Source organism: Narcine bancroftii, chromosome 12 (assembly GCF_036971445.1).
Source record: "Narcine bancroftii isolate sNarBan1 chromosome 12, sNarBan1.hap1, whole genome shotgun sequence".
NCBI classification, from domain to species: Eukaryota; Metazoa; Chordata; class Chondrichthyes; order Torpediniformes; family Narcinidae; genus Narcine; species Narcine bancroftii.
This window is the reverse complement of record NC_091480.1, coordinates 13,395,724-13,419,512: the sequence shown is the minus strand read 5'-3', so window position 1 is coordinate 13,419,512 and position 23,789 is coordinate 13,395,724. Positions and strand designations below refer to the sequence as shown.

General features: G+C 40.5%; 1 protein-coding gene across 6 annotated transcripts; it reads left to right on the top strand.

Moving 5' to 3' along the window:
- Positions 1-617: 617 nt before the first annotated feature.
- Positions 618-23,785, top strand: LOC138746563 (alpha-N-acetylgalactosaminidase-like). 6 transcript variants are annotated; one of them, XR_011347031.1, is made up of 9 exons: positions 618-1,210; positions 5,086-5,263; positions 6,022-6,196; positions 7,544-7,721; positions 8,660-8,754; positions 12,638-12,799; positions 13,999-14,196; positions 22,987-23,237; positions 23,387-23,785. XR_011347031.1 is itself a non-coding variant. In XM_069904852.1 (9 exons), the coding sequence occupies exons 2-9, from the start codon at positions 5,097-5,099 to the stop codon at positions 23,039-23,041; spliced, it is 1,170 nt and encodes a 389-aa protein (XP_069760953.1). In that variant the 5' UTR covers positions 624-1,210; positions 5,086-5,096; the 3' UTR covers positions 23,042-23,134. The 6 variants fall into 6 exon arrangements, 4 of the variants coding, with proteins under 4 accessions (XP_069760953.1, XP_069760951.1, XP_069760954.1 ...); XR_011347030.1 differs by having other exon boundaries at positions 23,328-23,785; XM_069904852.1 differs by lacking the exon at positions 23,387-23,785 and adding an exon at positions 16,629-16,768 and having other exon boundaries at positions 624-1,210; positions 22,987-23,134.
- The last annotated feature ends 4 nt before the right edge of the window (positions 23,786-23,789 follow it).

The window sequence follows — 23,789 nt, the reverse complement described above, 5'->3', positions numbered from 1 at the left end:
AATTATGGCAAATGTATATCACACTGTAAAGCAAAACCATTCAGAAGGGCATATACTTGTGCCAACCTCAACCTGATGTATCTATTATGCTGGACAACAATTTTTTTTCCAAAAGGTTTTGCTTCCTGAAAAAAATTCGGGATTATGACAGTTAACTTCAAGATAACTTCAGATTTGCTGTATCATGTCAGAAGTTGGACTTTAGAGAAACATTAAATTAACTTGTATTGAATTTAGTATGTTTAATCACTTAATGATGCTGCCACATTACCTGTGCAACTGACCTAAAAATGGTTTTGCTGCTGATTTTCGTTTGTACTCAGCATCTGATGCCTCTCTTGTCAGTTTCCAAACATCGTCCAGCATTTGATGGATTCCAGTTGCCCTGATGCTTCTCAATGGTCACAATGTCCCCGTGGAACCTTTAACACCACTTTCCTCGTTGACTGCACCAAGAATGCAGAAAATGAATTTTCATTGAGATGTTTTTTGCACTTCATGGTTTTGTCTGCTTGAAGCATGTTCAAAGTATGACAGGAAATCACACACAAAAAAAGGGTTATATCTTACAAAAAGGTAAGAGACAGGAAACATTTTCAAGTGATTTTTGTGATCTGCAGCAGAAAAATCCACCCCGAAGTGTTAAGGAAGCAAAATCTTCGTTCACCAGCGGTTCTGGTCTGAACCGTCCCGCTCACTGCCCGGTGTTCAATGCTGTATTAGCCTCAGTTAACCTATTGTGACTTGTTCTTTGTTCCCGTTTGAGTGACGGTGCGGATCGCTTCCTTCCCAGTGAAGTCTCCACATCGCTGACAATCCTTCAAAGTTTTTCGGTGTCAACGACCAGAGAACCCAGCGGCTCGGAGTTTCTCGGTCCCTGGGCACTGCCGCGTCTGGTCTGGCACGTCTCCCCTGTCCTCGGAGAGAACTGTGCTTCCGATGCCCACAAGCCAGAAGACGCTGACATCACACAACATCAGCAGGGACGGTCCACCTCCTCCTGGCCACCAAATTCCTGGATGCCCCCTGGTCCGGGCAAAGAAATGAGGATCATTCGTTTTAACCCCCTGTCCAGGGAGTTCGCCTCTTCCAATTCCCTTCGTTAGCCCCGTTAAAGGGCTTCATGGTGTTTCTTCTGTTTGGAGACTTCGTTTGCGATCCAACTCAGTGATGTTGCGCGAAACCCATTCAGCCTGAAGTGAGGTGTCAGGCAAGTGACCGCGATCTCGGTGAACCCACTCTCTTCTCCGGTGGTCCTTTAAAAGTTCAGAGAAGAAATTTTAGACCTGAGGGATGCATCTGAAAGAATGACTGTCGGCAAGGAAGTGATTAAAGCTAAGGATATGCAAGATGAAAGAATACATTAACTTGGGACGGTCCTGGGGCTGGAGGAGATGAGATCATTAAGGGAGGTGGAGTCATGGCTATGAGAACACAAAGGGAATTGTGCAGTCAACGTCTTGCTCAATCAGGTGTGAGTGAGGTCAGACTTGATTTAGGTTAGTAGCAGTGGTGTTTTTAGGTAAATGGTGGAGCACACTCAATGGGCCGAATGGTCTACTTCTGTTCCTATATCTTCCCTTATGATTTTGACAACTCTGTTTATCGAGAATGAAGGATGGGGTTGGAGTAATCAAGTCAGGAGGCCCCAACTGGGAGAGTGGGGGAAATACACAAATGTGCTGGAGAAGCTCTGTCGGTCATGCAGAAAGTAAAGGGTAACTTACGTTTTGGGCCTGGGCCATTCTTCTGACCTATCCAAGGGCTGAGGGCTGAAACATTGGTTACGGAGGATACTGCGTGCTTGTGCAGTGCACTTGATCCCAACATCGGCAGACATTCTTGTTTAACTGGGAGAGGGGTGGGCAAAGGTTAACAAATTCTAATTGGAAAAATGGATTATTTTGCCTCCAGTGGTGCAGTTGGATCACAATTCTTACCAAAATAACTGTTTGCAGTTCATGATTCAATTATAGTCCTTGGTCCATTAACCCCAATGCGCTGCGGATATGTTGTGGCTACTGAGAACATAGTGGACAAGATAAGAGTTGTATGATGGTCTGGAATTTAATTATTTAAATATTTTAAATGATTAATGTCAAAGGAATAATTTCCCTACAATTTATTTTACGACCTTTGGTCAAACTGAATGCTCGTAATAACTCTTATTCCACAAGTTGATATTAAATATTAGAAGTACCACCAACACTTTTAAAAATTAAACTTAGCATCTGATATTGCATATTTTTATAGTGAATGATGTTTGGACTTAAAATGTGCCAGGAAATTTTGAACTAAAATTAAGAGCATGATAGAAAAAGTATAACCAAAATAAAGTACAATATAGAGCAAAAGGTCTTTTTTTGCTTTTAATCTATGAGTCATTTGCTAGTTGTTGCTGGTGGGTTTTGGTTGGGGTTTATAGTTTCTCTCTTTGGCTTGGACTTTGCAGTTGCAATCAGAGGACTTTACCATCATTAGGATCTAACCAATATTATATTTGACATAGAAACCAACAAGATAATGTCTGCTTGAGGCTAATTAACTGCTACTTATGTCAAAGAAACTTGTGAATCCTGCAACAGGAATGGGGAACTATGAGAATGACAAAAGGAGTGGCAGTGAGAAACACAATTTGCATGTTTTAAATAGTTTGTTCAATTTATTTTTATTATTTTTTTTGTGGTGATTAATTCAGATTTATTTAAACTTTAACCTGATTTTGAAGATTTCTGATGGATTTTCCAGAGTTGTATTGAGATTTGCAAGTTTCTGAGGACATGAGGACATCAGGCTCAGCTTGAGGGATACCTTCATAGAACCTGTCAGCACAGAAAACAGGCCTTTCAGACCTTCTATATGCCGACCCATTTCTCTGTCCAGTCCCACTGACCTGCACCCAGTCCATAGTCCTTCATACGCCTCCCAACCATCTACCTGTCCAAATTTTTATTTAATGTTAAAATTGAGGCCGCATTCACTGTAGTGCAGTCGTGATAAATAATAGTTTGGTTATCGATTGTAATGGCTGGCATGTTGCAGAGAACCATGAGGGAGTCGTGTTGAACAGAATCACGAGTGGGAGTAAGAGATAATAAAGACTGAACATATTTGAACTCCACCTCAGAGTGTTTACTTTATTTGAACTCAGGATTCGACATTCACCACTTTAGCTGCAGCTCGTTCCACACACCCACCACTCTCTATTCCCCCATATGTTTCCATAAACCTTTCCCCCTTCACCCTTAAACCATGTCCCCTAGTTTATATCTCATCTAACCTTAGTGGAAAAAGCCATTCATATTTACTTTGTCTATATCTCTCATCATTTTGTATAACTCTATCAAATCTCCCCTCATTCTTCTATGCTCTGGGGAATAAAGTCCTAACCTGTTTCATCTTTCCCTGTAACTCAGTTCCTGAAGTCCCAGTAATATCCTAATAAATCTTTTCTGGACTTATTCAATTTTATATCTTTTCTGTTGTTGGGTGTCCAAAACTGCATATAATACTCCAAATTTGGCCTCACCAATGTCTTATACAACTTCACCTTAACATGAAGACCAATATTAAAAAAAATCTCTTTATAACCCTATCCTGTGATGCTACTTTCAGGGAATTATGTATCTGTATTCCCAGATCTTTCTGTACTGCCACACTCCTCAGTCCCCTACAATTTACTATGTATGCCCTACCTTGATTTGTCTTTCAAAAATGCAACACCTCACACTTGTCTGCATTAAATTCCATCTTCCATTTCTCAGCCCATTTTCCTAGCTGGTCCAGATTCCTTTGCAAGCTTTGAAAGCCTTCCTCGCTCTCCACAATGCCTCTAATCTTTGTGTCATCTACAAACACGCTGATCCAATTTACCACATTATCATCCAAATCATTGATTTAGATGACAAACAACAATGGTCCCAGCACTGATCCCTGAGGCACACCACAGGTCACAGGCCTCGCATCTCTCTTTAACCTGTACTCATTTTCCATTTCTGGAAAAGAGTCCTTGATCTGAAATTTCAGCTCTTATTGATGCTTCTCAGTCTGCTGAGCACTTCCAGCATTTTCTGTGTTTTTCTTGGAATTTCCAGCATTGACAGGCCTTTGCTCCAAAAGATACCCCTTCCCTGTTGATAAATCAAGTTCAAGATGAAACAGTGTTTCTCTGGACCACGGCATACACACAGTACACAGCACATAATAATCACATATATACATCAGGATATAAAGTAAATATATACAAATATTTTGGAATAATTTACTCAGTTACAGGATTCATCGTTCTCACAGCCTACGGGAAGAAGCTATTTCCCAGCATGGCAGTCCTGATTTTGATGCTCCTGTATCTCCTTCCTGATGGCAGTAAGACAAAGATATTGTGCTTTGGATGGAAAGGATCCTCAATATTTCTTTGAGCCGTATTTAAGCAATGCTCCCGGTGAATGTCGTAAATAGAGACAAGAGAGATTCTTTCCAATTTTGTGGGCAAATCCAGTCGTAGCCGTCTTGTATGTGGTCACATTCAATTGACCACAAGGCAAGAGAAGAATCCTTGTCACTGACTTGCCAGCAAGAGTGCTGAATTTCGGTTGAGTTCTAATGCACATGAATCTTTTAAGACACCTGAGAAGAGAAAAATAGATGATGTAAAAAGGTTCTTTTTTTTTTTAAAAGGTAAAAGACTAAGAATCTGATGCATGTTCAGTTCAAAAGTTATTGGGTTTGCTCAATGCTATTTACCGTGTCAGTGATCTGGGTTTGAATCTGGCACCGTCTGTAAGAGTTTGTAAATTCTCCTCTTGACCATGTGGGATTCCTCTGGGTGCTCCAGTTTATTCCCACCCTCCAAAAAAATATGGGGTTTGCAGGTTAATTGATTTGGGTGGGGGGGGGGGTGGGTGGGTGGCTCATGGAGAGAAAGGGCCTGTTATCATTCTGTATCTCGAAAAATTAGAATCATTATAAATTTTAAAGAGTCCTTTGGGATTTTTTTTAATGTCAGAGACATTCTGTTTTAATCATTGACTCGGGTGAAAAAAAAAGGAATTGTAACAAAATAAATTTGGATTTTTTTTTCCCCAGAGTGGGCCTGAATGCATTGTGGAACTCTTGTCCTTTTCATATCCTTGTACCTGACACTAGTTGGGCTATGTGAGCCTCTGGATAATGGTTTGGCAAGAACTCCTCCAATGGGCTGGATAGCCTGGGAACGTTTCAAATGCACAACGGATTGCAAATTATACCCTGACAACTGTATCAGGTAGGCTCTTCAAGCAGTATCCAGACGGGATTCTGAATGTGTTTCAAACCAAGCAAATGATTTATGCAAATATGAGTTGTGAGCCTCAAGCCCCTGTCAATAAAATCCACAAACATCAAGCAAGAAAGCATAAATTGTCACTGTCTTTCCAGCTCATTCATTTACAACGCTGGAATCACTCAGCAAGTCAGGCTACATTTATAGGATGAGGAAAAAGAGTTAACGCTTCAGGTTGAAGACCAGTCTCTGCCCCAAGAAGCAGCTCAAGGATTTATTTTCTGTTTCTCCTGTTACGTTTATTTTTTGTTGGCTCACTCCTTTTTTCTGTTTGGGAGTGGCAAGTCAAAAAGCTTGAGACAAACAATCTACTTCATTGCTTCCACCAGTCCTGCACAAAAGCCACAGTCACTTCTCTTGTCTACCCTGGCATTGGTTCCCAAACCCACAACATCTACCATCAAAGAGGACAAGAGCTTCAGGTGTATGAGAGACTGACCATCAATGGCTCACCCATTAACCCCATTAATCTCCCAGAGTGATTCGTGGAAGTGGTTCTCCTCAGGGACATTTAGAGATGGGAAATTTACTCTGGGTCGGAGCAGAATAATAGTTTGGCATGGACTAGATGGGCCAAAGGGGCTGTTTCTAAGCTATAGTGTAGTGTTCTAGTGAGACCTTGCCAACAACACATGCATCATTCTAAAATAATTTTAATAACTAAAATAAATCAGATCCTCTTGGATTTTCCTCTCTGTCAGTGAAAGGTTGTTTAGGGCAATGGCGGACAAGCTGGTGGAAGATGGCTGGAAAGATCTGGGGTATCAATATGTAAACATTGACGATTGTTGGTCAGCGATGGTGAGAGATATCAATGGAAAACTTCAGCCAGATCCAGACCGATTCCCAAGTGGGATTAAAGGACTGGCTGAGTATGTGAGTAACCTTCTCTTCTACCCTTCTCTTCTCCTTTAATGGGCTGGTGTCCTTTGCATGAAGAATTATAATTATCTTCCAAATATCAGGATGGAAATGACCTGACAAATAGCTAGAAAATGATTACATCTATTCTTGCCTTGTTTATGAATGATGTAAAATACAGTAGAAGTCCAAAAATCCGGATGCCAGAAATCTGGACCATCTGAGAATCCGCACATTTTGAAAACTCTGAAACCTTTAAATTTTAGTGGGCTTTTGTGTGTGTGTCTAAGCACCACAGGTGCTCAGTGGCAACAAGTGACCACGCTTTATACAGGTAAATATATCACAAAGAAATTAATTTGTATCCTGCATTTTTCTTTGACAATGTTCATTTTTAGACATAATTTCCAAGCATTACATGCTTGAAAATCCTATCCAGCCCAATCCCCGAGCAGCCTGGATTTTAGGATTTCTCCTGCAAAAGCAGAGAAAATTTCAATCTATGGGAACTCCCACTGTACCTGAATCATTTAGAGAATCGGGCGAGTTTATCAATACTCTTAATGACCTGCTATAAAACTCATCTGACTTTCACTTTAGCTAAATCATTTTTGTTTTTGTTCATCCTCGAATATTTTGTTTCTTATAAATAATATTTCAATATATGAGCTTGCAAATAGAATTTAAAGTAGAATAGATTCTAATACCCATATAGTAAAAAGAAACCCTTTGCACAGTTATTAAAGATAATTTTAATTAGTAAGCTTTCATAATTTTGGATAAATGTATTTGGAAAATAAAATTTCAGATGCACCTTTAAGTGATCAGGTGTGATCTTGTTTTAGTTCAGTCAGTTTTAATTGTTCTTACTTCACCTTTGCATTCTGCTCAGTATTTTGGACTTTAGTGCCACTGGCCCTTGGTAATGAGACTCCTCCACTCGCCCCAGGAGACATTTTGTACCAGGACTCATTGAAAACAAATGTCTGGTTCCAATTATTGTGTACAATTTTTAAAAAGCAAGGAGCCACTTGAAAAGTTAAGATACCACTTGTTTAAAACACCAAAAGTAAGTTAAAACACTAAAAGTTAATGTTAAAATAAGTTAAATTAAAGTATATAAACGCTAAAGTAAGTTAAAACTCTAAACGTAAGGAGCAACTTAAGAAATTAAGAAACCTTTTGTTTACCATGATAACAATGGATTGTGTTGATTATCTTCAATGAGACAGATTGTTTCCTGAAGGGGCAAATAAAATATGCATTCTTCTTCAGACTTTAAGTAGAGAAAAATATCTCCACAAAGTAAGATAATTATTCATGTTGAAACTATATTTATTTCTTGATCTTTATGTATGCTAGGTTCATTTCAAAGGATTGAAGCTAGGGATTTATGGAGACTTGGGCCACTCAACCTGTGGTGGGTATCTCGGTACCTTACTAGAGACAGTTGACCTTGATGCCAGGACATTTGCAGAATGGGAAGTAGACATGCTGAAGCTCGATGGTTGTAATTCCAACTCTACTGAAAGATCAATAGGTACCTCTCTAAGATTTTGAAGTGCTAACATAATGGCTCCCTAAATAAACAGGAGGCACACGTTAAAAAGATAATTGAGTTCAAATTTACAAGGACAATGAATAATCCTCACTGTCAAAAACTTGAATTAGTTGCACACTAACATCCTTGTTTTTGAATAATTGTTGTTGTGTTCTGAATAGGTTTGACGGGTTCAAAGAGAATCGTGGCTGGACGGACATGTGTTATTAACAAACAGTGGTCTTTATTTATGCATAAAGCACACACTCATACATACTTACTTGGTACATACACAGCAACAATACACAAATAACTGCATATGGGGTGCAAATAAATCATTTCTTAACATTCTCAACTCTCAAATGGGAATTCAAGGGTTAAACACAAATTACCCATCCACCCACAGGCACAGCACACTTATGAACAGTAAATTAATTACAACTAACAAGTATATCAAACGAACGTAGTTTCTAGTATTGCCCTCAGCTCAGGATCCTGGACAGGCCCATTGCAATTGGCCCTCCAGTGCAGCCCATGGCCTGAAGTCTGGACTTCAGTAATGGTCTTGAGGTAGCAACAAAAGAGAACAAGCAGGATTGTGTTGCCTTTTCAATCAGGTTTATGTGACCTGATCGAACCAATTGCCTGTCAACCTCACCTGTTGCAGATCAAACCCTTGATTGGCAGGTGAAGTCACTTCCGATCTCAGGCTTGTCGGAAATGTCAGATGTATCTCCGCAGTCCACAATCCGACCAGGTTCCAGTCAGAGAGGTCACGTGGCCCTCCACAATCCACACCACAATTATATGCTTCAGTTTGTCATATTATCAAAAACATTTAAATTATTTTCCTTCAGAAGTCTGTCACAGATTGAAAAAAGTAGTGATAAAATTGCAAATGATTGGCAATGAGTTGAAACCTGTGTTCTGTTCCTCAGGTTATCCAAAGATGAGCTATGCTCTCAATGCCACAGGAAGGCCAATTGTGTATTCTTGTAGCTGGCCTGCTTATGAAGATGGTTTACTGCCAAAGGTAGGAGGAAGGAGTGTTTTATTTCCAAAAAATATTTTTATTGATATTTTACAATTAAAAAAAAAATTGAACAATACAGTTATGAAGTGTGCTACAAGATCAGAAAAAAGTTATAAGTTCCAAAGCACATTCAAGGTACTAAAATAGAACATAACAATGAAGAAACAAAAAAAGATAATTAAATTTCAAAACCCCCTTCTCCAAAGCAAGGTTGAAGATTATCATTAATAAATCCAGGTGGCGCAGACTTAGAGAGGGACAGCACAACGCCAAGATTCCAGTTTAACACTAAATCTTAAGATTATGGTAGTCATCCAACTACAAGGTGCGTATCATTTGAAATTTAATATTTGAGTTATTAACCCTCATATCTAATTTTTTTTCCCAAATTTAAACAAGATATAATATTCATTGTGCGTGTGTAGGTGGAGTATTATTTTTCCATTTAATCAAATTTCACATCTGGCTATCAATGAGATAAAAGATAAAACACAGCATTGAATTGAAGTAACATATCATCTTCTCGAAATGTTCCAAAAAAGAGCAATTGAATTGCTTGGTTCCAATTTTAAATTTAAAATCTCTGATAATGTTTGAAAAACATCCTTCCAAAATTTTCCTAAGTTAGTCAGGTCCAAAACATATGAATTAAAGAAGCATCACCCTGAGACAATTTTAATTTAGACATATGTGCTCTATGAACCACTTTAAATTGCACCAGACTGTGCCATGCACAAAGGGATGTAGTATTAATCAGTTGAAAAATGGAGCTCCAAACCTCATTGGACAGCGTAAACTTCAAGTCCTGCTCCCAGGTGTTCTTAATTTTAATTAACCGTCTGTCTTAAATCAGCCAATATTAAGCCTTTATAAGGAGGTTGTAGTTCAAAATATGTATCAAGAATATTTGCCTCTGGATTCCCAGGAAAATCAGGAATCTGAGATTGTAAATATCTTTTAAAAAAATAAAAAATTAGTTTTCAATACGTTAAATTTTACAACAAATTGTTCAAAAGATGCAAAATTGTTGTCAGTAAAAATGACTTTAAAACATTTAATACCCAGACTGTGCCAATCCTTGAAGGCAGAGTCTTGCAAAGATGGTTGAAAGAGGTGACTGGACGTAATAGGGTGAGCAAGAGAAAAGCTCTGAAATCCAAAAAACGTTCTAAATTTTGCCGATATTCTCAAACTGTGTTTAGCAACCGGGTTGTCAGTTCGTTTGTCTAAGGAAGAGGATAAAGAAGCCCCAAGAATTGCCAACATGGAAATATTCTTGTAAAGTTTAGTTCCATTTCTACCCCAGTGGGGTGGTCAATTTGGTATATCAAATTGTAATTTTAAAAAATCAAGTTACGTATATTGACCGCCGAGCAATAAAATCTAAAGTTAGGAAATGGCAAACCACCAGTGAAGTCTTCCCTGAAAATCAATAATGTTTTTTTTGGGGGGATCTCTGAGCATCTTTTGAAGCAATCCAATTCAATGTATAACTATGTTATATATTTTAGATATTAGTTTTTTAGTAGGAGTAGCAAGGGTTGGGGTTGGGGGGGGGGTAGAGATTATTGGGGTTTATATGGGTTTTTTAAATTTTTTAAATTTCTTTTTTATATACATATAAATATATATATATAAATCAGCATCTATTTGTAAGTTCTATTTCAATGTGACATTATTTTATTGTAAAAATTGTCATATATGTGTTGATTTTAAATAAAATATAAAAAACGATAGTATGAATGGTAAAGAAGTATCTGGATTAGATATAAAAAGCAAATTTCCTTCTCTTAACCCTGTAACCGTACGACTCTGATGCGTTTTTTACCAAGTAAGTGTGACATTGCATCAATTTGACTCAGAGTTGATTAAGTAGCCTCCATGCTCATCTTGCCAGCAGATTTATGCCAGAAATGTTTTTTTAGAATAATTACAAACTTAAAAAAAAATTGCCGCCACCCTTGACAGTCCAACACTTTCGCATATTTGAAAAGCATTTGCAAATGAATAGATAAGCGCGATTGTTATGATGTTCAAGCAGGTGACCTTGATTCACTATTTGATGGTGTGAAGTCAAGATGAGAAACTTTTAGCACTTTGGACTCTATGTCTTGATTTTCCGGGACTACCAACCAGTCTATGTACTCCGGTGTCCCCGTTTTCCAGGACTACCAACAAGCACATATACTCAGAGTTCCGGTTTTCCGGGATTAGTTTTATAACCAACCACTAGCTGGTTCATACTGTGCTTTACTACTGTAAAGGCTTACCCATGGACCCAGTATGGAGTATATATTATGAAAGGCTGGGGTCCAAAGAGATAGCAGTCAAACGTCAATATTTGAGCTTTTCAACATTATTTAAGGCCTCCATAACTCTGATCTTTCAGGCATCTTATCCTCTTGGCTACTTTGTGCTAGTTTTAGATTCGCTCAATCAATTGCTGTGGGGCCCTTCATTGGTTGCCTTGAACTTCATCCCCAATTGGTGGTGCTGTTGTACAATAACCATATCACATTGTATATTTGTATTCATTCCATTGAAATGACTGGACTGAATGAGAGTATAGTGAGAAAGAGATGGTAGCATGTGGAACTTCAATTCTACAGACTTGGGGGGAAATTGCTGGTCAGTTATCTTCTGTAAAAGGGGTAAAACATGAACGTCTGCGGACACTGCAGAAATAAAACACAGTGCTGGAGAATCTCAGCAGGTTTGAGCCCTTCATCAAGGTATGAGCAAACTATCGACAGGCGCCCAAACAAATGGTGGGGGAGGGCAGAGGAAATAGCAGACTCCCAAAGGCAGGAGGGGGTTAGTGGATAAAGGAGGGAGGGAACACTAGCAAGCAGGAGGAGGGGGGGGGGGTGTCTCTGTTTATAGAGAGGAAAGGGGATGGAGCTCTGGAGGAAAGAAGACAAAGGGAAAGGGAAGGGATGAAGAGCAAAGAATAGGGTAGCAGAAACTGTAGAGGTCTATGTTAATGCTATCCAGTTGGAGAGTGCCCAGATGGAAAATTAAGTGCTCAATTTACTGGTGGTCTTGGTGGGACAGTACATGAGGACATGACAGACATGTCAGCATGGGAGTTGGGCACAGAATTAAAGTGGTTGGCCACTGGGAGATCCCTGTCACTGATGCGGACAGAGCGAAGGTACGCAATGAAGCGATCTCCCAGTCTTCATCTGGTCTTTCTGATGTAGAGAAGGCGACAGTGGGAAGCACCGGATACAGTAAGTAACTCCTGCAAATACACAGTGAAGTGTGGCTTCACTTGAAAGAACTGATTGGGGTCCGGAATGGTAGGGAGGGAGGAGGTGTGGATGTAGGTGTGGCACTTCCTGTGGTTGCAGGGGAAGGTGGAAAGGGGGCGATGAGCGAATGAGGGAGTCACAGAGGGAGTGGTCCTTGCAGACCTTCAGTAAAAAGGTGGTTGTGTTGTACTTAATGATCCCAATTCCAGAAGCAACATGCACCGTGATACCTCCCACCTGAGTTCATTGACAGCTTGTGTCTTCACTTGCACCCAGTCCCATTCACCTACCAACCCTGCCAGCTGTTGGTCTGGCAATGCTTTGAACTTCCCCCTCTTGTTTCAAGGATCCTCCATGACTCCAGACTTCTCAGACCCTTTCTACAATCCTCTTCCATTTCAGCTTCTTGCACATGCCCAACATTTCTCAATCCACAATTACATTCATGTCTCAACTTGTGTTGGCCTTAAGCTCTGGATTTCTTGCTCTAAATTACACTACCTCTCTCTTTCTCTTTTGATCCAATGCATTTTATATTTGTTTTACTAAAGTCAAGTCTCCACGTCCTGTTGCAGCTAACTACCCATTATTGTATAAAGCATTTTTTTTTGTCTCTGACCTTCCTTCAGGTGAATTATACTCTAGTTAGTCAACTCTGCAATCTGTGGAGGAATTATGATGATATCAATGACTCATGGAATAAAGTGATAGCAATTATAAATTGGTTTGGAGATCACCAAGAAGATTTGCAACCAGCTGCAGGTCCGGGAAGATGGAATGATCCAGATATGGTACAGCATACGTGCATAGTTTGCAACAATATAGTAACTGTGACTTGTAGGGGTATGGTCCCAACTGACACTTAAGCACACAGAGACAACATGAATAAGAGAGAGACTTAGAAACATAGAACATTGAACATTTCAGCACAGTACAGGTCCTGGGGTTCTTGATGTTGTGTCAACCTATATTTTCCTGCCAAAAAAAACCTTCCTTACCCTGTAACCCTCTATCTTTCTTTCATCTAAGAGTCTTTTAAATACCCCTAATGTTTCAGTCTCCACCACCACCCCTGGTAAGGCAACTCTCTGTGTTTAAAAAAAAAAGTTACCGCTGATATCTTCCCTAAACTTTTCTCCCTTTAATTTGAACATGTGTCCTCTGGTGTTTGCTCCTCCTGGCCTGGGAAAAAGGCATTGGCTGTCCACCTTATGTCTTACCTCTCAGAATCCTTAGACTTCTATTAAGTTGACTCTAATTCTTCTTCGCTCCAGGGGGAAAAGTCACAGCTCTGCTAACCTTGCCTCATAAGACTCCTTTTCCAATCCAGGCAACAACGTGGTAAATATCCTCTGCACCCTCTCCCATCGTTTCCTCGTCCTTCCTCTAATGAGGTGACCAGAAATTAACATAATACTCTAAGTGTGGTCTCACCAGGGATTTGTAGAATTGCAGCACGACCTCTCAACTCTTGAACTCAGTCCCCCAATGAATGAAGCCCAGCATCCCATAAACCTTCTTAACTCTCCTGTCAAAACAGATTCAAAACCACCTGGTTAAAATCAAGTTATTATTAATGCAAACTACTATGTAGAATTAATTCGGTGATGGACAGAGAATTTGGTACATGATGAGAGATTGTGAGGCGCTGATGTACAAAGGGACACAGTGCGTTTGTACACAGGTCTCTGAAGGTCAACGTGCAAGTACGGCAAATGTTTGCATTCACTATGAGAGGATTAAATGCAGGTGTAATGAAATTGCAGTGCAATTGTATTGCGGAATTCACACCTGGAATATTGTGTAAAATTTGGCCTCCTTACCTAAAAAAGGAAGTATTTGTTATTGAGGGTGCGATGAATATTGAATAGGTTAGTTCCGTGGATGGTGGGTTTGCCATATAAGGAAATAATTTTTCACGTGAATTCAATAATTATGATTTAGAGCTAACATTAAAAAAATTAACCTTTGCTGCCTCTATTACTTACAGTTAATGGTGGGTAACTTTGGCCTGAATCAGGACCAATCGAAAGCACAACTGGCAATCTGGGCAATATTGGCAGCACCTTTTTTTATGTCGAATGACCTTCGTACGATCTCCGATGATGCCAAGGCACTTCTGCAAAACAAGCTGCTTATCTACATAGACCAGGACAAGCTGGGACAGCAGGGCGTTAGAATTAAAAAGGTAACTGATTTTGTTTTCGTTTATACATTGAGTAGGTTGTGGAAGGGGGGAGCATAATTAACAATATCATTCATAGAAGCATAACATTCTAAGCCACAGAAGGAGGCCATTTGTGATCTTTCATCCAAACTCTTGATCCACAGCTTTGTAGATTTGTAGACAACAAATATTCCATTTCCTGAACACTTTTGGGTATATTTTATAGATTTGGGCTGGTGATCATGAAAATTGCCTTAAAGTTTTCCTATCACAGATCATTTTTTAGATATAAACTATTTTGTGATTTCCTGTCATATTTTAAGTCTACTTCAAGCATACCAAATCACGAAGTGCCACATGTCATTGGAAATTCATTTTCTGCATTCGCATTTGGACGTCTTCCCTGCTGATCTCAGTGCAGTCAGTGACGAACATGGTGAAATGTTTCACCAGGACATTGCGACCATGGAAAAGCAGTATGAGGGCAACTAAAATCCATCAGTGTTGGACACTGATCAGATGCTAAATTCAGTCAAAGTTAATGTTTCTCCAAATTCCTACATGATAAGGCAAATCTGAAATTATCTTTGTGTTCAGCTTGAAGTTGTCAAGCAGAATCGTCTTTTTTTTTCCCCAGGAAACAAACCTTTTGAAAAAAATTGTTGTCCAGTGTTACAGCTCTTACAGTACTTGTTGGATCTGTCAAAGGTTTCTGCATTCATCACCCTTCACTCTTTGAGTGAGTTCTTGTCCTTAACCATTGCTTGGTTAAGGACAAGAACTTGAAACAAAGTTCTCAGTTACCACCACCCCCCCGCCCCCCACCCCGGTCCCCCGACATACCTATTATTTAGCAAAGGGATCTAGATCCTTTTTGTTTACCCTAAGTAAGTTTTCTGTAATTTTATTAATCTTAATTAAACCCCCTCCCCCTTGTTCTCATTTGTTGCAAATTTTTAAAAAACAGCTTTGGCAGTCACTCTTCCTGACTACAGAATTGTAAATAATTCGCTATTTGCTGCCATAAAGTGAGGAAGATTAATTACTCTGCGGTTCTTTTCCTCCTTGCATTCTTTTGCTTGACTCATAAGACCAAAAACCAGCAAAACTACAGTGTAACAAAATGATTCCTGTCTCTCTCTCTCTGGCGTTGAATGTGACCAGATTATTTGTTTTTATTATATTATTTGACCCCTATATATCAACCACTCTCAACCCTTTTTCAACTATGCCCCCCCCCATGACCTTGCTCAAAGTTTATGGGCCCCCTTCCCTGTGAAGCAGTCAAATTTTGGTTTCTTACTTGCTTCTCACCTACCAACTACATAAAAAATATTTACTCCCACAACTATCGCGACTACACTTCTTCACACACTGTAAGAATCCTATTCCTTCCTCTTCATTCCTCCATCTCCATCATACCGACTCCCAAAATGAGGACTTCCAGTCTCGGACATCCGAAATGCCCTTTTTAAAAAAAAACATGGCTTCCCCTCTCCCACCATTAACTCAGCCCTTACCCGCATCTCTTCCACTCCCCGCACATCTTCCCTGGCTCCCTCTGCCCCAAGACGCAACAAAAACAAGATTCCCCCTGACCTCATCGACCATCCACCAACCTCCACATCCAACATTTTATCCTCCACAATTTCCGTCACCAATGACCTTATCCTTCCACCAGCTTCCTTCCTCTTCTCCATTTTGCTCCCTCTGCGACTCCCTGTTCTACTCATCACTACCTACTCCCGGTACCTTCCCCTGTGACTGCAGGAAGTCCCACACTAGGGCCCCCAACTTCCCCCCCCCCCCACCATTCGGGGCCTCAAATCATCCTTCCAAATGAAGCAACACTTCACTTGTGAATCTGCACTTGATGAAGACTCAAGACCGAAATGTTGGCTATGTATCCTTATATTTGCTATATAACGTACACTGTTCGATCTGCTGAGTTTTTCCAGCATTGCGTTTTTATTTCAATCACAGCGTCTGCTCACTTTCATGTTTTTCCCTAAAGAAAATTTATGTTACTGTGTTGATACACCACTAGCATACTGCAGGGGGCGATCTCTGCACCTGCAGGAAGATCACAGGAGGACAGATCACACTTGGCTGGCTGTCAATCAGCCGACCTGAATAGACCTAACTCCACCCACCCGGCTGTCAATTAACCGCCTGGGATATAATCCTGAGCCGGCCCCTCCCGAGCCAGTCACTTGGGAGCCACCAGTACAGCTACCCCTGTAGCAGAGACTTTAACCGAATAGTCTTTCTTGAGTTTTGTGTCTGCTTACTGCTGCAGCACCACGTCACAGTTACATGAGGTGAAAAGAAAACAAGGCTTTTACTTAAATGTGCTGTGGCCCCCAAGGGGGTGGCAGGGCCCTTGTTGTGAATGGCTGCCCTATACCATATAATTGCGTATGCTACTTTAAAACCTGAACTCTTAACTGTAGGATGAAGATTTCCAACTCTGGAAGAGGAAGCTGGCTCACGGACAATTTGCTTTGGCCTACCTCAACACGGCTGAACGAGGAGGAGCCAAATCTTTCTCGCTGAGCTTGCCTCCTCTGGGCATCAAGGACTGTGCGCATGGGTACAATGTCTATGATGTTTTTGACAAAAAGCTTGTTTCCTTTCTTAATTCAAACCACACACACAGTTTTAGAGTCAATCCAAGAAGTGTTGTCCTTTTCTTTATTCGACCTGTTTGTTAACTGTCACAATTTTAATATTTGGTATAAAGCTGAAGTAAAAAATAAGATACTGTATAATTTAATGCTGCTTATGTTATTGTCCCTTTGTCTAATGTTTATTTAGAATCATCTAATAATCATGGTCTGACACATGATGCCATGAAAGTGCATATATTCAGTATCATCTACAGCTTGAAATTGTAATGAAGTGCGCTCCTCAATTTTTCCTGTCTATCTTGACATTCTGTAACATAAAGGAAATAGCAGTGTGGAGGTAACTAGTCGTTCATTTGCAGATCTGGACAGTGAAATAGACTTGAGCCCACAGAATTCTGATAATCAAGTTTGTTTTATATGTCATTAAAATGCCAGCTCGATTGAAACAAAAAGGTCCCTCGCCAACTTGAACTTTTTTCCATCATATTAGTTACTGGCAAAGCCCTGGTAGATTCATTGATATTTCCTCACGAAAGCTGTTCCCACTTCAGATCGGAGAAAGCAAAATCTTCATACAGAGGGAATTTGGGCTTTTTTCTTGTGCCATCAGCTGCCCAACTGTTGCGTTGAAATAATTTTTAAAAAATTACAGTATGTGTAAATGTGCCAACACAACCACCATGTGAAAAATCATACTTTCCAAATCTTGACTTACTTGATACATATATACATTATTTTATTTAGTACATTAGAATTGACAAGCAAAGTTATGCACTCCTAACATCTGCCAAGTGAATAGGCTTGGTGTATTTATTTCTCAAACAGTTATGGTCAATGGAGCAAAAATAATTATAATGCAGAACATGGTATGAAGTTAATGTCAGCAAGATCAAAGTCAGCAAAGCATGACAATTACAGAACTGTTTAATATTTAAAATATTGTCCAGCATTCTGCTCTAATGGTATGAATAATCATTGTTCATTTCTTTCGATATTCAATTCAAATTTAACAAAGTACATGATGTGGTCATGGTGGCATGTGATGTGTTCCACAAGCCACCTCACTGACAAAAGACAAAGGAGGAAAAACCCAACACCCAACCCCAACCAACCAATTTTCCCTTGCAACCGCTGCAACCGTGTCTGCCTGTCCCGCATCAGACTTGTCAGCCTCAAACGAGCCTGCAGCTGACGTGGACATTACCCTTCCATAAATCTTCTTCTGCGAAGCCAAGCCAAAGAAAGAATCTAAATGAATGCCACTTTGAAACCAAAAGGCTGCGACATCTGTTTTCCTTTAGGTTTCACTCCACTGGACTGAAGCCTAAACCACCAAGATGAAACAAATGATTTAATAGTTAATTTTCTTTTTGTCCACTATTTTACATTGACTGTGTAAAATCCTCAATTCATTTAAAGGTATTATTACCAAAGTAAGGGTGGTCACAACAGATTATGTTAATCAAACGTATACAAAGATTTATATTGTGGATGGAACCTTTGTATTAATCTCATAGCCGTTATCCTGAGTGGAATGCAGCACTGGTGGATGAGCAATCTAATGCGATGGCCAGTGCACACTCTGGAGACAAAAGGTTGTAGAGGTTTACATCCAGGACCTTTCAGCTCAACTTGTCCATGCTGAGCAATTATCCATCCAAGCTAGTCCCATTTGTTATTTTGGGGCCATGCTTAAAAGTAATGCCATTTTATATATAAAATCACCCTCTTTATTACTCAAGTTTATTATCGTCTGATTGTATATAACATAACATAACAATTACAGCACGGAAACAGGCCATTAGGCCCTTCTAGTCTGCACCGAACCAAACACCCCTTTCTAGTCCCACCTCCCTGCACAATGCCCATAACCCTCCATCTTCTTCTCATCCATATACCTGTCCAACCTTTTCTTAAATAATACAATTGACTCCGCCGCCACTATTTCTCCCGGAAGATCATTCCACACGGCTACCACTCTCTGAGTAAAGAAGTTCCCCCTCATGTTACCTCTAAACCTCTGCCCCTTAATTCTTAACTCATGTCCTCTTGTTTTAATCTTTCCTCCTCTTAACGGAAATAGTCTATCCACATCCACTCTGTCTATCCCTTTCATAATCTTAAATACTTCTATCAAATCCCCTCTCAACCTTCTACGCTCCAAAGAATAAAGACCTAATCTGTCCAATCTCTCCCTATACTCTAGATGCTTAAACCCAGGTAACATTCTGGTAAACCTTCTCTGCACTCTCTCCACTCTGTTTATATCCTTCCTATAATTAGGCGACCAGAACTGCACACAGAACTCCAAATTAGGCCGCACCAACGTCTTATACAATCTCAACATCACATCCCAACTCCTTTATTCCATGCAATGATTGATAAAGGCCAGCATACTAAAAGCCTTCTTCACCACCCTATTCACGTGAGTTTCTACCTTCAGGGAACGATGTACTGTCACTCCTAAATCTTTCTGCTCTTCTGTATTCCTCAATGCTCTCCCATTTACCACGTATGTCCTATTCTGATTCTTCTTACCAAAATGAAGCACCTCACACTTATCAGCATTAAATTCCATCTGCCATTTTTCAGCCCACTTTTCTAAGCAGCCCAAATCCCTCTGCAATCCTTGAAAACCTTCTTCATTATCCACTATTCCACCTATCTTAGTATCGTCTGCATATTTACTAATCCAATTCACCACCCCATCATCTAGATCATTAATGTATATAACGAACAACAATGGGCCCAATACAGATCCTTGAGGCACACCACTGGTCACCAGCCTCCAACCTGACAGACAATTATCCACTACCACTCTCTGGCCTCTCCCTTTCAGCCAATGTTCAATCCATTTGACTATCTTAAAATTTATACCTAAAGACTGCACCTTCCTAACTAACCTTCCATGTGGTACCTTATCGAAGGCCTTACTGAAGTCCATATAGACAACATCCACTGCGCTACCCTCATCCACATTCCTAGTCACCTCTTCAAAAAATTAAATCAGATTGGTCAAACATGACCTTCCTCCCACAAATCCATGTTGAGTGCTCCTGATCAGACCCTGTCTATCCAGATGTTTATAAGTACTATCTCTAAGAATTTTCTCCATTAACTTACCTACCACAGACGTCAAACTTACAGGCCGATAGTTGCCAGGCTTCCTCCTTGAACCCTTTTTAAATAACGGAACCACATGCGCAATGCGCCAATCCTCCGGCACTATCCCCATATCTAATGACATTTGGAAAATTACCGCCAGAGCCTCTGCTATTTCCTTCTTCACTTCTCTCAATGTCCTGGGGAAGATCCCGTCTGGTCCCGGAGACTTATCCACCTTTATATTCTTCAAAAGCCTTAAAACTACACCTTTTGTAATCTCTATATTCCCCATATTTACCCAATTTGCTTTTTTTTATCTCACATCTCCCAATATCCTTCTCCTTAGTGAATACCGAAGAAAAGAAACTGTTCAATATCTCCCCCATTTCTCTAGGCTCCACACACAGTTTTCCGCTCTGATTTTCTAAGGGACCAATTTTGTCTCTAGCTTTCCTCTTACCATTAACATATTTGTAGAACTCTTTTGGATTAGTTTTCACCCTGCTTGCCATAGTTTTCTCGTACCTTCTTTTAGCTTTCCTAATTCCTCTCTTAAGATTCCTCTTACATTCAATGTATCTTTCAAACATCTCCTTAACTCCATGCTTCTTATATCTAATGTACGCCTCCCTTTTTCTTCGAACCAAGTTTCCAATATTCCTTGAAAACCACGGCTCTACCAAACCTTTTGCCCCTCCTTTTAACCTAACAGGAACATAAAGCTTTTGCACTCTCAAAATCTGATCTTTAAAAGACTTCCATCTCTCTACTACATCCTGCCCATAAAACAAATTGTCCCAATGCACACCCTGCAAGTCCTTTCGCATCTCCTCAAATCTAGCTTTTCCCCAATCAAAATCCTCAATCCTTGGCCCTGATTTCTCTCTTTCCATAATGACATTGAAGCTGATGGCATTATGATCACTGGACCCGAAGTGCTCGCCAACACTAACCTCCGTCACTTGACCCATCCCATTTGCCAACAGTAGATCTAACACTGCTCCTTCTCTGGTCGGCACCTCTACATATTGTTGTAAAAAACTATCTTGCACACATTTCACAAACTCTAACCCATCCAGTCCTTTCACAGAATGTGTTTCCCAATCTATATGTGGAAAATTAAAATCTCCCATAATTACAACCCTGTGCTTATCACAAATATCTACTATCTCCCTACAGATTTGCTCCTCTAGGTCTCGGTCCCCTCCGGGTGGTCTATAATACACCCCTACAAGTGTAACCTCTCCTTTCCTACTCCTCAGTTCCACTCAAATAGCCTCCGTGGATGTGCCCTCTAATCTATCCTTCCTAGGCACCGCTGTAATATTTTCCCTGACAAGCAATGCAACCCCACCTCCTCTTGCCCCTCCGACTCTATCACACCTAAAACAACGAAACCCAGGGATATTCAGTTGCCAATCACATCCCTCCTGCAACCATGTCTCACTAATCGCTACCACATCATACTTCCAAGTATCAATCCACACCTTCAGCTCATCCACCTTTTTTACAATACTCCTGGCATTAAAATATATGAATTTCAGAGATTTCCCAATTTTTATTCCCTGTTTTCCCTCATCTTTAATAACAACATTATTTACTTTTCCTGCCAATTGCCCTTCATCTTCTTCCAGAGCATTTCCCTTCTCTATCACCTGCCCATCCATATTCAAATATATGAACAACCTGTGGTCCTCAACCAGACATAACACACATACAGACAAATGATACATATTCAATGTTGTCATTTCATTGCTGAATAAATTAAGTCAGCTGAAATTTCTGATGACTTGGATAAATTGAGTTTGCAGTCTGGAGGACTTGTGTCCATTCTATTCCTGTGTTCGATCCTGATGAGGGCAATGTGGGACCTGCAGACTGTTCAACAGAGAGGGTGGAAGATCTGAGACCTAATGTATGGATCCTTGTGTAACCCCGAATGTTACTACCTCATCTTTAGGGCCATGGGCCACAGCTATTCTATACTCCACATTCTAACCAGACACTTTTCCTGAACTTATTGGGTCCCATTTCATATTTTCAGACCTCAACTAATCCAGCTGCATCTCCCAATGATCATCATTCATCACCACCACATCTTCCCTGCAACCCCCCCAATGTTCCCCTGATCCGCTGTCCCAAGAGCCCCACCCTAATCCCTGATGCAATGCTTTGCACATTCCTGTGGGAGATGGCAGGAGTTCCCTGAGTATTACAGCCATAGGACTGAGCACACATAGTCATGGCACTTTGGCGCAGATTAATTTTGGGGGTTTGTAGCCTCTCCAGTTTCACATTTACAATCTGACCCACATGACACAAAATGAAGCAACTGTTTTCCTCTCAGAGGATTTTGCGCCTTTGGAAAGCAATAGAAGCACTGCTTTTAAGGCAGAGACAACAGATTCTTGATGAGCAAGTGGGCAAAAGGGTGGAGCAGGCAGAGTGAATGCAGAGATGAGGTTAAGATCAGATCCACCATGATCTTTTCACCTGGTTGAGCCACTCAAGGTGCTGAATGCTCTCCAATTCCTAGTTTAACCATGGGTGCTGACTGCCAATCAGAAATATATTAAAAAATTAAGAATTCAAACATATTAAATAATTTTAATGCAAAAAAACACATATGCAGGTTTAAACAATTAAAAACTTTAAATAATACAGGTGATTATTTAAAAAGGAACAAAGCTTTGCCTTCACTTTTCTTCCCGACAGACATACAATCTGCACTGAAGTCAGTGGGCTTGCCAATTAGCTCTGGTTCAGGGAACAGATATCCTGGCGGGGTTGCAGAAGGTTCTCAGCAACATTCAGTTCTATCTCTGGGCTTCCTGGAAGCCTGACAGTGGAGCCAACCCAGGTCCAGGAGTTCTGGAACCCAGCACACCCAACAAATGCCTAGCATTCCACAATTTAAAGGAAAAGGAGAGGTGAAAACAAGTGGGGTGTATCAATTTAATATTTCTCTCAGACCAGTGGCAGACTTCCCTTTTGCTTTTCTTTGTATCTACCCCTTTGCTTCTAAAAGCTCACCCCTCTCTGTTCTGACTCTCTCTCTTGCTCTCTCTCTCCACAGATGCTCCCTGAATTGCTGGGAACTTCCAGCATCTTCCTTTTCTACAAGCTTCTAACCTCTGAGGCATTCGGGCACAGCAGGCTCTCGCTTCACGATATCCAGCCTGTTGGCACATCACACCAGAGGAGCAGGCCCTTTGGCCCGCCATGTTCATGCTGACCATCAGACCCCTGTTCCTTTCTCTCGAGGGTGCTCATCCAGTGTCCGTCTCTTTGACTACACTTCACAGCAGCAAGTGCTCCACTGAAACTGTAAGTTAAAACCAAATAGTGTTGCATGCCTTATTGAACATGTCAGTACATAAAACTTTACTAATCTTAATTTATTTCACTATTATTTAGTCTTAAATCATCCTCAATCCCACGCCTTGGCCTAAAATCTAACATTTTCACAAATAAAGCAATCAATCACCACGGTAATGGAATCATGGAGAAGGCTATACTTTGCGAGGAGATTTGAAGACCTCATAAACTTCGACAGGTGTACATTGGAGAGGGTTCTGGCTGGTTGCATCACCACCTGGTACTGAGGTGTCAATGCCTCATGAGCACCAGACTTGATTCTATCAAGGACACCTCCATGAGGCAGTGTCTTCAGAAAGCAGCCTCTATCCTCAGAGACCCCCACTTCACTCTGCCACCCTTGGGACAAAAGGGTACAGGAGAGTGAAGCAACACAAGGTCAGCTTCTTCCCCACTGCCAGGAGATTTCTGAATGAACAGTGAACCACAGACACCGCCTTACTTCGACTTTTTCTTGCACTACAGTATTTTTGTTTCATTTGTAATGTGGTTCACATAAAT